The following is a 12,835-nucleotide window of genomic DNA, read 5'->3' as shown; positions in this document are numbered from 1 at the left end:
GATTTATAATATATAACTTTAGTGACGCTTTAAAATCTGAATCATAATTCTTATCAATTGTTGCCTAATACTTGAATTTATAACGCATTAATATTAATCATATTTTTCTTTATAGTTATATAAATAGAGAAGAAATAAAATTAGTAGCAGTTCTTTGGTAAATTCGCTGCAATGAATATTTCATTTAAAAATAAACGTATTTTGATCACAGGCGCTGGACAAGGTGAGTATAAATTACCTAAAAAATTTTTTTTTACAATAATTATTTATTAAAAAAATTATCAGACATTAATTATTAATTATTAAAACTAATTTTAAAATTTTGAGGTAAAAATTAATAATAAATTATTTTAAATCAAGGTATCGGCAGAGAACTAGCTCTGCGCTTGTCAAAGTTCAATGGAACAGTAATCGCCTTGTCAAAAACAGCCTCCAACTTGGACTCTCTAAAAAAACAAGATCCAAAAATTGAGACAGTTGCAGTAGACCTCGCAGACTGGGAAGCGACAAGAAACGCTGTTAAAAAGGTCCTACCGATTGACATGCTGGTCAATAATGCAGGAGTAGCTTGTCTTGCGCCATTTTTGCAGCAAACAGAACAACACTTTGATCTGACGATGACTATTAACGTTAAGTCGATGTTTAATGTGTCTCAAGTGGTGGCAGAAGATTTGATCAAGAGGAAATCCTCTGGAAGTATTGTTAATGTTTCTTCCCAAACGAGTCATGCTGCTCTTAAAGATCATGCAGTTTATTGCGCTTCTAAAGGAGCTGTTGATATGTTGACCAAGTATTTTAATTTTTTTTTATTTAATAATAAACTAAAATTACATTAAATTTAGCTGTCACAATTTTTAAAATTTTTTTTAACAAATAAATTATAGCAAAAAAAAATTTATAAAAAAATGGATTTGTAGAAATTTTAATAAATTTAAAATGTAATTTTTTTCTTAAAAAATTTTAAAAATTAATCACATGTCTCTCAAAAAAATTATCAGTAGAAATTTTTCAAGGAATTTTTTTTTTATTAATGTTACAATTATTTAAATAAATAATATTAACACTAATGATATTTTAAAAAAATCTAGAACTGCTGTCTGAAAATTTCTTCAATTAAAAATTATAAAAAAAAAAAAATTTAACAAATAATTAAAATAATAAAATCTAAATATTTTTTTCAGAACAATGGCTTTAGAATTAGGCCCTCACAATATTCGTGTAAACGCAGTAAATCCAACAGTAGTTTTGACAGCGATGGGAAAATTAGGATGGGGAGATCCAGAAAAAGCTCGCAGTATGACAGAAAAAATACCACTAGGTCGTTTTGCCGGTAAGAAATTGTACTATGTATTTTAAAATCATCCCCTTGTAAATAATTATTCACTCACATAGACATAAAAATTATATCTTTTTTTTTTTTTTTTTTTTTTTTTTTTCCACGCCTGGAACTCACATCCCTAGATAATAAATTGTATATAATCCAATGGTCATTATCATTAATCATTTACCATACATACATTTTGTATTCTTAAATTTATAACTAATACAATTAAAATTTCACGATATATTACAGAGGTTGACGAAGTTATAGACCCAATTGTTTATCTACTAAGTGATCGCAGTTCAATGATTAATGGCGTTGCATTGCCCATTGACGGCGGATTTCTCGCAACATAAAACAAACAATTTTTATCAACTAAGTACATTATTTTTTTTTCTTTTTCATATTTTAATTTTTTTTTTTTTGTTCAATTTATGGATATATTATTATAATAATAATAAATAATAAATTTAAAAATATTTCTCCCCAATAAATCTTTCGTATCGAAAAAAGCAATTATTTACATGAACATACAAACAGATTCTCACATTAAAAATAATTAATAATTAATACAATTAATAATTTTCAGTAAAACGTCATGGAAATAATATAATTAATTTTTTTCGGGCATATTGCATGCATTAATAATTAATAATTATAATAATAACAATTTTTAGCGACAATTACAAGCGTTGCCTGATTAAAATTACGATCTATAAAATAATGGAGAGAAAATATTTTTATTTTTTTTTTTTTTTTTAATATATAAAAATTATTAATCCTATAAAAAAAGCTAACGTGCGTTAATATTTAGCTTTTGTTATTTTATTCATAAATTTTTTTATATACTTAGCTTATATTAAGGTCTTATTATATTGATTATATTTAATTAATAAATTGTATATGATATATACAAATTGTTTGATTCGTTACACAATTATTACCATTACCACTTTAAAATTAATCGCCAAATAATTGCTTCTATAAATTTTACTAGGCCGTTAATTTAACAAAATTTAATTAATTTTTTTTTTCTACAATAAAAAAATGGACAAAATTAACAGGTTAATAATTTTTTATCAAAGTTATTTAGTAATTAATTAAGGATTAATTAATTAGTAAAAAATGTTATAAAAAATTATTTACATTTAACAAAAGTGCCGGTCACACCAAAATTTAATAAAGGCTTTTTTTTGGATTAAATAATTAAATTAACAAGGTCAGTCAATTTGGAGGTCATGCTCTATATTATTAATTTCTGGAAAAATACGCATGGAATTATACTGGCAGTGTAATATATATTTTGTTTAAATGTTAAACTATTGGCCTGTAAAAAAAATTATAATTATTATTAATAGTAAAAATTTATTTTTTAATTAAATTTTATTGCTACAGATTTTTTTTTTTCAATTTAATCCAGACTTATGTTTAAATTATAATAATATTCTAAATCGTTCAAATTAATTATTTAATTGCCGATAATACTAAAAATTAATTGTATCTAAAATATATATTTTAGATTTATAGTAATTATAATTCGATCAGCTAGCATAAAAAGTTCTGCTATGTCTTATATCAAAGATAATAATTTAAAAAATTATTTTATCGCTTAGATGTGATTTAACTATCCATTATAAAGAATATTATTTATTTTTATTATTATTATTATCATTATTAATTATTATTATAGTTATTATATATTTAATTTACGTGTTTAATCTCGGGGAAACCGGCAAAAATATTCCAGTAAACGATAATTGGCATTAAATACAATAATTATTTAATTAGCGGCGTTATTTGAAACCAAAAAGTCAAACTAAAATTTATCTACTTAGAAAAATCACTTCTTATATTTATACATTTTATATTTTATCACGATTCTTATTTTTTTATTTTTTTTTTTAATTAATTTTTTTTTTTTTTTTTTTTTTTTTTTTAATAATTAAATGTACTATTTTTTTTTACAAATTCAAAAAACATGATAAATAAATTCAGCGACTATTTTTCTCTAAATTTAAAAAATAAATTTTTTTTTGCCATTGTAGAAATGAGAGCCTGTCACTTGGTCAAAAAATATTTCAGTCGTCAAGTTCTCGTACAATATTTTGATGGAATAAAAAAAATTACAAGTTAATTGCTCAGATTTTAAACTTCAAGATAAAAAAAGATTGCTTAAAAAAAAAGTAAAAAAAAAAAAAAAAGACACGCCAAAAACTTAGTACAAATAATTAAGAATCTTGTGACATTAAATGTGATGATAATAATAATGCTAGAATTAAATCATTAACTTAATTAACCTTAATAGACTCACAATTAAATCTTACAATCATTCAGCGGTAATTAAAGTCGATAATTATAACAAAAAATTATAAATAGAGCCGGGGAAAAAATGCCGAAGCTGAACGACGGCAATTTTAATAATTATAAATAATTATAATAATAATTCTAAGCTAATAAATTTAATAAAATCGATAGTTGATGTTGAAAATTATTTACGAGGTTGACGAGCACCAGCTGTTGCAAAAGACAAGCCTCGAGTTTTAGTTGTCTGTGATTTAACTTGTTTTTGTTGGCTTATTTGTTGTGTTGAACGTTTGCCCGCTTGATCACCTGGGTTGGTGGAGCCATTGCCATCACATTGGCGCTTCCAAAACAAAACATACACAAACAGCAAAAATTAAGCGAGTTACTGCTGACAAATACTTTACAACAAGTATTAAGTACTTTAATTTAAAAGAGACTTAATAATTATAATTAATTATTGAAAAGCTAATTAAAATGCTTTACAAATTTTCTTAATTAGGTCTATGTCTCTTAAGCAAGCACTGTATCACCCCACGTGTTTTTCATCAACGAGAGCTTGATTTAGATTCTTAATTTTAATTATAATTTAAATATTTATTGTGTAAAGATAAAATAAAAGTCATGTCGCATCAATCCTCTCGTTCTAGAGTCTTGTACACCATGGCATGGCATAGTGTTAATTTAGCTTCTTTCACTTCGGTCACAGCATGTCAAATAATATTCGTCCATCGTGTGTACGCGATTTCCTTTTTTACATGACTGTAGTAGATCTTTTACCTGTAATCAACGGAAAAAATTAAAAAAATAAAAAAAAAATCATTTTTGTATTGTCTAACGTTTTAGATTAACATGCATCACGGTATAATTATTTTCAATCACTATTCTAATAGATAAGACTCATTTACCCGAGGAGAACCATGCCACGGTATAGCGACCCATTTAAAACTAGGTGAAAAGTGCAATTCAAGTTTTTAATGATTTATGGTCAGTGATGATTATTAGCGTCCAAGTACAACCTTAACCATTTTAAGTGACAAATGCCAAAAGGGCGGACAAAAAACATTTTTTTACTGCCAATTAACTTGAAATTGAATTGTTTAAAACATCAAGATCAGTAAAAAAATTTTACTAAAATTAAATTACAAAAAGGGGCAAAATGGTCACCAAAAAAAAAATTTTTTTTTTTTTTTTTTAATTTTTTTAAAATGATAAAAATATTTTTTATTTGACTCTATTTGGAATTCTCAAAAATTACCAAATTTTTTTTTTTTATTTAGATCAAAATTTTTTAATTTCTAAAGCCAAAAGGGCGTAGGAAAAAAAAAATGTTTTTTACTGCAAAAAATGAAAATAATACTACATCAATGAAGAAATACCACAATAAATATGAAAAATTAATTAAACTACAAAACGAGGCAAAATGGTCACCGAAAAAAAAATTTTTGGCTTTGAAAAAAATTTTTTTTATACAAATAAATCCTATTGGCATTTGTCACGCGATTTAATTAATAGTAATACTTAACAAAAATAAAAAAAATACAACTCACTTGGATTTTGGCTGCATCTCAGCAGCAGCTGCTGCTGTGTTACGGTGTAATCTTATGCTGACCCGCCGTTTTTCATGTCCACCCGTACCGCTCGCTGAAAGAGATCACCAAGATAAAACAAAACTCTCAATTTGCATCTAATTAATTATTTATCAAGGATTTTAATTAAAATTAATTTATAATTTTATTATTTTTATATTATAAATTGTAATAAATAATAATAATAATTATTATTATTGCGTATTTGGGTTCAATGCAATTTTTTCATGCTATTGGTCCAAGTGTAGGAGCCAATAAATCCTCTGACAGCTACACTCATTATTTAAATAACTATTTATTATTTAAAATAAATTTTTATTCAATCTTTAAGACACTTGCTTTTGCACGTGCAATTTTTTTTTTTATCCAGTAACAATTGTAAAACATGCAAAAAAAAATAAAAAAGCAGAAACTTTTTTCAACACGGGATCAAGAATATTTAAAAATACCCACCACAGTGCCTTAATATTTATAAATAATTATAATCACTTTTCTTAAAACGAAATAATTAATTTAAATAAAAATAATAATATATATCTATTAAATTAATATATATTTATGGGATATCTTTCGCGCTTGGCCGTTCAAATGGAAAAGAAGAAATAAATAAAGAATTTTATAAAAAAAATGAATGAAAATGAATGACTGTAATATTATTTAAAAATTACCCGACTTTTTACTATTTTATTATTTTTATAATATTAAAAAAAAAAAAAAAAAAAAAAAAACAAGCCGTGGTTTTTCCATTCAAGCCAAGTGAGAAAAATTTTGACCAGGATATTTGAATTAAAAAAAAAAAAAAAAAAAAAAAAAAAAATAATGGAGTAAAGTGAGATAAATAAAAAAAACAAACCAGTCCTTGAATGGAAAAACATTTATTTCTACCTTCTTTTAATCATCCTTAAAAACAGTCATTTTACATAGATGATATGAAGACGATGAATAAATGGGCAAAATAAAGACGAAAGAAACACGTTTTTTTTTTTTTTTTTTTTTTATCATGAGAAGAAAAGCTGGAGGCTTTTTTTTTTTTTAAATCAATTTACCTGAGTGTTAATTTTATTTTCTGACATTGGTTTAAATAATTAAAGCGTCAATAATTACAGCTATTGTCCTCCAGTCAGCTCCACTCATTTGATCATACAATTAATGAACTTATTGCAAAATGTGAGTGATAAGACATGGATATTAATTATTTGTATAGTAGTTAATTAAAAATATACGTTTTACCGAGTCGTAGGCTATTCAGTCCATTAAGAGTATTTTATTTATTATTATTATCATGTAATATAATCATTTAAATAAATGAGTTGTCAATAATAATAATAGGCAATAAAAAGAACACATTAAATCAAATCGTATTGATTGAAGTTTAAAACTACACAAAGATCTTTTAAAAATTTTTTTTAATTAATTAATTTTTTTTTTTTAATTAATTCATTAATTAAATTTTTTTAGTCAAAGATTTTTTCAGAGATTCAAAAATTCGAATTTTGTAAAGCTTAAGTGTATAAATTTGATGGTATGTACAAAAAGTTTGTAATTAATACATATTATTGTCAATCGGTAAATTTGGCATGATTCGTGTACGCATTTAACGTTTATCTTAAAATTATTAAAAAATAATTAATTAATTAACCGAGCTACATTAAATTAATGAGAAAAAAAATTGCATTGCGAATCATTAAGGAGATCCGATCGCGTTTTAATTTACGTATAAAAATATTGCGTCTAGATTTTAATAAAAAAAAAAAAAAAAATTTTTTTTTTTGTCAAAAATATATTTTTTATCAAAAATATTTTTTAGGAAAAATAATTTTTTTTTTTTCCTGATAAAATTTAAAAAATAGTATGAAAAATATATTTCTGATATATATTTATATTTTCATTTAAATAATGATTTAATAAAAAATTATCCAAAATTTTGACAAAATATACATTTAAAAAATTAATAAACAGCGATAGGACCTCCTTAAACCCATATATACTTTTTAATAGGATATATATGACTTAAAATATAAATATAGGTTTAAAATTAAAAACAATAAATGGTGAATGGAAACGGACGTAGAAAAAATGAAATACGAATGAAAAGAATCTTATCGACGAATTATAAACGATTAAAAGTACGATTTAAAGACAATAACGATTGAAGATTAAAAAATATTAACGCGGTATTGAACAAGTTTAACTCAAATGCAGATACAGACAAATATATCAAGCAAAATGCCTTTAAGAATATCCATATTCCCCTGGGGTTTGCGTTTAAACGAATCAACGTGACTAAGTACATCCAAATCAGTGCGTGGGATCCAGTCCAAATAATTTTTTTGCCCGTCAATAATTTCATTAGGGCCCAATTGGTCGCCTTGATTCTGTATATTCTGTATATACAATCTCCCGAGCTGGCTTATCGAGTACCCGATTTCTAAACTGTCCTTATTCCCGCTGGTAGTCTCATGAGTATTAAAACTTAATTTATCATTATCATTATCTTGTTCTTCGGCAGTCTTACGTGTTGTTTTATAATCGCCCGTCACAAAATTGTTGCTCAATTCATTTCCCGACTTAAGTTGCAACAATGGTTCTCGCTTCGGGCGATTATCATAAAAAAAATCATTCTTAGTATTAAACACCTCAGCAGCCTCAAAAAAATTACTATCCTGTTGTTTGCGCAAAAAATACTCATTCTTATCTTTATTATTATCATTATCATCATCATCTTTGTCTTTGTCTTTGTCTTTTTTTATACTTTCTGTTTGCTCACAGCAGCTCTGCTTCAATAAATCTTGCGTGCGTTCTTTGTCACGGGGTAAAAAATGTAGACTGCGACCAACACGCTGGAAGAAATTCGGTCGTTTGCGTTTAACCGTTGAGGAGTCATTTTTTTGGGCCGAGTCAAGGCTGTGCTGCTTGCTGTGACAGAATGACAGCTTGGCGGTCTCATCGGGAAGATTATCGAGGCTTTTAGCGTCCATATTGCCGTAATCTGGATTTGGATCTAAAGACTCAAGACTTTTGTGTACCTTGTCTTTGCTGCGAAATGAAAATGTTCTTTGCTTAACCGTAGTAGCAGTTGCTTGAAGTAACTCAGTGCTGCTTTTCTTAAAAAACTCACCCTCTCTTTCGGTAAATTCGATATTTACCTGGCCCGACTCATCATTGCCGTGACTAATCTGATTGCGGTACTTGAAAAAAGCATCGTCAGTTTTTTTGGGTAAAAAATTATAATCGAATTGCAATGGAAGAATTGCAGTGGAAGTCGCTTGGGGTTTGGCTGCATCCGCATTATCGTTAAACTCCAAAGGAACCAAAGGAGCCAATTTACGATTTTCTACATTTTTCTGAGTTTTATGCCCATGAAAAAAATAACTCTGTTTGTCCATACGATGCGCTTCCGCGTTGGTGCTTCTCTCCGGAAGACGAGGAGCACCTGATTGATAGCAATCACGTGATCGTCCAGAATTATACTCAGCCCTACTACGAGTTACAATATCGCGGTGGCCCAACCCTAGACCCGACAAGTCAAGTGACTCGGGCGAGTTAGGGTCGGGTGGTGGTTTACCCGGCGCGGATTTGAATGTGCTGAATCTAAAGGCACTTGGTGTACTACCAGCTGGATCATGGTTAACTGTTTGCGACACCCCGCTTGTCGTTGTTGTCGCATTCCTACGATCGGCGATTGCCTGCTGCTGGCTAGCGCACAACTTTTGGTAGAATTGTATTTTACCTTGAAGATCGCTTTTATCTTGCTCCTCTTGCTCCGTCTCGTGCTTCTGACGACGTCCTGAGGTGCTTACCGTTGGTCCACCTGCTGTACCCGATGCATTTGCGAGACACTGACGCGTGTAAATCCTGTAACTCAGTGAAATAAATATTTATTTATCTGTTAATTTAATTATTGATTTATAATAATAATAATAATAATAATAATAATAATTAATCAATCAAAAATACATTTAAAAAATAATTTTTTCCAAGCAAAGTTTTAATTAAAGCTAATCATTTTTTTTTTTTTTTAAATAAAATTTTCCATAATAAATAAATTTTATTTTTATTGTTATCAAATACCATTTAAGCGTAAAATTATTTTTCACACCTGAACTATTGATAACAATATTATTAATTTTAATTAACCTTAATATTTACGTTTGATTAATTGTCAGCTAGGCTATGTATCAAATACATCTGATTCATGTTCTCATTGGCGATGCATTGACCCAAGACTAAAATAGATTTCGAACGCGACACGGCTATTTATAAAACGCCTAAGCTTTAGCTGGTAACCTCGCCGGCATCAGGGATAAATCGAGTTATTCTACCATAAACATTAATACTTATACTTGAAATAATAATAATTATTAAAATACTGACCTAGAGGGGTGCTCTTGCTCGTTATTTGTTCCCGATGACAGCGGAACATTAACAGGTTGAGAGTGTATAGGTGCCTGCTGTGCCGCTGGTAACGCTTGTTGCCTCACATTACCGAACTTGAGCATGTTCCAGTCAAAAACATAATCATAGGTGAAAGTTTCGTGGTGAAAAAGCGTGCGAAATAGCTGCCGGAGATATGAGTAGTCTGGTCGTTCTTCAAATCTTATTTGTCGACAGTACCTCAGGTACTTAGCAAACTCAACTGGAAAAAAAATATCATTTCATTGTTAATTTTAATTAGAAAAAAAAGTTTTTTTTTTTTTTTCTAAAATAAATAATTACATTTGAGACTATTTAAACTAAAAATAAATAAAAATAATTACCAGGAAATCCTTTACAAAGTTCGTCAATCGACGTAGACATTTTTTTCTCGGATATCCGTTCATATTTTTGTCTCTTAGTCGCTGATTTTAATCCTTGCCACGGTAAACTACCCGTGTTAAAATACATAAACACATAACCTAATGATTCGAGATCATCTCTCCGTGATTGTTCAATTCCCATGTGTGTATTTATACTTGCGTACCTATAACAATTGTTTATTAATTAGCTTAATACTGCTATAAATACATCAGGATCAGTATTAAATAATTATTTGCCTGAATAAATCTATAATTTTCTCCGTTTAAATCTAAACTTTAATCTAGTTTTTTTCTAGGTTAATTTCACCATCGATACTTGTTTTAAATACCAGCAGAAATAATTAAGACTACTTTAACATAAAAATAAATAAATAATGACAATGACTAATTAATACTAACCGAGCCGTTCCAGTAAGATTTTTGTTTTCTCGGTAAGGTATATGCCTGTGAGTACGACCATCGCGATATTTTTTCGCGAGTCCAAAGTCTATAATGTACACGAGATTACCCTTTTTTCCTAATCCCATTAGAAAGTTATCGGGTTTTATATCGCGGTGAATAAAGTGACGGCTGTGAATGAAGTCGATTCTGCTTATCTGAAAAATAAATAAATAATTATATTTTTTTAAAAAATAAATAAGAGATAAATTTTATTAATGATTGTAATAAAATTAATTGTTTGCAACATCGCTAAATTCTTGAATAAATACAAGATAATTCTGTTTGAAAACAAGAATATTAACTCTTATTTTAATGTCAATAACCTTGTTTTTAACTATGTAAACAATGATAAACATATATAAATATTTGTAGATTGATTTATTAACTCAACTATTGAGTGTTGCTTTAAATATAACGAAAAAGCATTTTCCTGATTGTATTAAAAAAAAAAAAAAAAACGTGGGCATTTACATTAATTTAAATAAAAATAAAACTAAAAACATTACAAGTGTAGCACGTTGCAAGAATCACAATTTTTTAAAGCTTACAAAACTCGTTGTAAATGGCGACGGTGTAAAACTAGCATGACCCACTTGGATGTAAGATTAAGTAGAGCATAACTCGTTGGTAAAATTTGAATTGAGAATTAAAAAAAAATTTTTAATTCAATAAATATTAATAATATTTTATTTAATTATTGAATTTACTTTAAAGCTTTAATAAAAATTAATCTAGCAGATATTAATTAAATTTTTTACCAAATAAATTATAGCAAAAAAAAAAAAAAAAAAAAATTGACATTTAAAAATTAAAAAAATAAAAAATGCAATTTTTTGGAAAAAATTTGTTTGTTAAAAATAAAATAAAAAAAAAATTGTCAAGTGACTGGTAACTTTAGTGTCATAAATTTAAGAGATTGGAAAAAATGATTTGATGACTCACCATTTGATCAGCGAGTAGTAGGACTGTCTTGAGCGTAAACCGCCTAGAGCAAAAGTTGAAAAGATCCTCAAGTGATGGTCCTAACAATTCCATCACCATAACATTATAATCACCTTCCGAACCGCACCATTTTATAGCAGGAATTCCAACTGTATTTAAGAGGGTAAAAATAATGTTATTAATAAAATATTAAATAATAGGGGTAAAAATAATAATAATAATAAGCGACAGCTTATGGGGTAGTGTGATATGATAGGGGAAAAGATATTTTTTAAAAAAAGGGTATTGACGAATAATCGTATGGCAACAACTGGTTTGTTGTCGTTTGTCGAGTTGTTGATTGGAGTATGTACATACCACCGCCCTGCATCATCTTGTAGAATCTTGATTCTATGTATAACTGTGGATGTCGTGTTTTTATGCATTCCAACTTGATGGCGACTTCTTCGCCTGTCGAGATGTTTGTGCCTAATGTAACAAAGAAAAAGAGTAATTAGTCTGAGCCGTAGCCTAGGCGGTGGGGTAGCAACAAACTATTGGGAGGGCAGTTATTAAACAACAGTATATATTATTAGTATTAGTATCACTATTATCATTATTATTATTAATATTATTATTATTATTGTTATTGCAGAAAATTGTTATAGGAAAAATGAATTCATGGTGGATGAGGAAGGATTGATATTATGGATTTTGTTGACAAAATATTATTATGGATGATAAAATGTTAATTGGGGAGAGAGAAAAAGAGAGAGAGAGAGAGAGAGAGAGGAGAGAATATGGAGACAATAACGGAGGAGGGGGAAAGGAGCCTGCCAAGGAAGTCATAGTTACCTAGATAAATGTCGCCGAAGGAGCCGCTCCCGATTTTACGTCCGAGTCGGTACCTGCTGCCGACGCGGAGCTCCATCCTGGTGCACCAATTGGCCGCGTGCTGGCCGAGCAACGTGCGCGTACCTTGATGCCCTTCGGGTCCGCGTGTCGTCGTTCAACAGCGCAAGTTTCTACGAATACCGCTTTAGAGGGTCGGGGGGACCGAAATCTCCATCTTTGATCGCGCTTCCGCTCGTATACTCATGGACATGAACAGTATTATTTCTCTTCTTTCTCCTCTCGAGTGTGCTGCTCTCTTTTCGGGCTTCAGCACCATCTTCTGGCGACTTCAGCGCGTTGTGGCGGTTTTTTCAACTAAAAGTAACATGTAACTTATGGCCGTTCAATTAAAATCAGTTTATTTTGTTTTTAACTTAAATATCTTGTCTATATTTTATTGTTGGGTCTTATTTTTATTTATTCTTCAAATTTAATTTGATAACAAAAAAAAATTTTCATTATTTAGATTATTTTTTATCATATAAATAAGAAAAAAATTTAATCAAAGTTATATTTATATAAATTCATCATTAAAAAAATTCTTAAAAAATATCAAATGTTTTTTAATTTAA

The 12,835-nt window shown here is 28.1% G+C and overlaps 3 protein-coding genes across 5 annotated transcripts; 1 reads left to right on the top strand and 2 right to left on the bottom strand.

The window, feature by feature from the left end:
- The first annotated feature begins 103 nt into the window (after positions 1-103).
- LOC141524626 (L-xylulose reductase) lies at positions 104-3,471 on the top strand. Of its 2 annotated transcripts, XM_074238656.1 has the most exons (5): positions 104-223; positions 361-790; positions 1,182-1,330; positions 1,574-1,700; positions 3,367-3,471. In XM_074238656.1, the coding sequence occupies exons 1-4, from the start codon at positions 172-174 to the stop codon at positions 1,675-1,677; spliced, it is 735 nt and encodes a 244-aa protein (XP_074094757.1). In that variant the 5' UTR covers positions 104-171; the 3' UTR covers positions 1,678-1,700; positions 3,367-3,471. The 2 variants fall into 2 exon arrangements, with proteins under 2 accessions (XP_074094757.1, XP_074094756.1); XM_074238655.1 differs by lacking the exon at positions 3,367-3,471 and having other exon boundaries at positions 1,574-1,815.
- On the bottom strand, positions 3,231-12,594 carry LOC141524622 (casein kinase I). 2 transcript variants are annotated; one of them, XM_074238650.1, is made up of 9 exons: positions 12,225-12,594; positions 11,748-11,858; positions 11,391-11,539; positions 10,407-10,603; positions 9,969-10,171; positions 9,586-9,847; positions 8,942-9,066; positions 5,173-5,266; positions 3,231-3,965 (listed from the first exon to the last, which is right to left on the bottom strand). In XM_074238650.1, the coding sequence occupies exons 1-9, from the start codon at positions 12,298-12,300 to the stop codon at positions 3,896-3,898; spliced, it is 1,287 nt and encodes a 428-aa protein (XP_074094751.1). In that variant the 5' UTR covers positions 12,301-12,594; the 3' UTR covers positions 3,231-3,895. The 2 variants fall into 2 exon arrangements, with proteins under 2 accessions (XP_074094751.1, XP_074094752.1); XM_074238651.1 differs by lacking the exon at positions 3,231-3,965 and adding an exon at positions 4,022-4,402 and having other exon boundaries at positions 12,225-12,589.
- LOC141524047 (uncharacterized) lies at positions 5,171-8,936 on the bottom strand (the record flags this gene model as incomplete). Its single annotated transcript, XM_074237691.1, has 1 exon — positions 5,171-8,936. A coding segment is annotated over one exon (1,533 nt), but the record flags the coding sequence as incomplete, so codon positions are not given.
- Positions 12,595-12,835: the final 241 nt, after the last annotated feature.

This window comes from Cotesia typhae, unplaced genomic scaffold, assembly GCF_013202065.1.
Source record: "Cotesia typhae breed Kobodo isofemale line unplaced genomic scaffold, CoteBio_Ctyphae contig_22, whole genome shotgun sequence".
Taxonomy (NCBI): domain Eukaryota; kingdom Metazoa; phylum Arthropoda; class Insecta; order Hymenoptera; family Braconidae; genus Cotesia; species Cotesia typhae.
The sequence above is the reverse complement of the archived record's forward strand: the minus strand, read 5'-3'. Positions and strand labels throughout refer to the sequence as shown.

Bases quoted from the DNA above. Each gene is read 5' to 3' on its own strand.
- LOC141524626 (XM_074238656.1), top strand. From the start codon at position 172: ATGAATATTTCATTTAAAAATAAACGTATTTTGATCACAGGCGCTGGA. The intron at 791-1,181 runs GTATTTTAATTT...TATTTTTTTCAG, and splicing joins GCTGTTGATATGTTGACCAA to AACAATGGCTTTAGAATTAG. The intron at 1,331-1,573 runs GTAAGAAATTGT...GATATATTACAG, and splicing joins ACCACTAGGTCGTTTTGCCG to AGGTTGACGAAGTTATAGAC.
- LOC141524622 (XM_074238650.1), bottom strand. From the start codon at position 12,300: ATGGAGCTCCGCGTCGGCAGCAGGTACCGACTCGGACGTAAAATCGGG. The intron at 10,172-10,406 runs GTTAGTATTAAT...CAATTGTTATAG, and splicing joins AATCTTACTGGAACGGCTCG to GTACGCAAGTATAAATACAC. The intron at 9,848-9,968 runs GTAATTATTTTT...TTTTTTTTCCAG, and splicing joins ACTTTGTAAAGGATTTCCTG to TTGAGTTTGCTAAGTACCTG.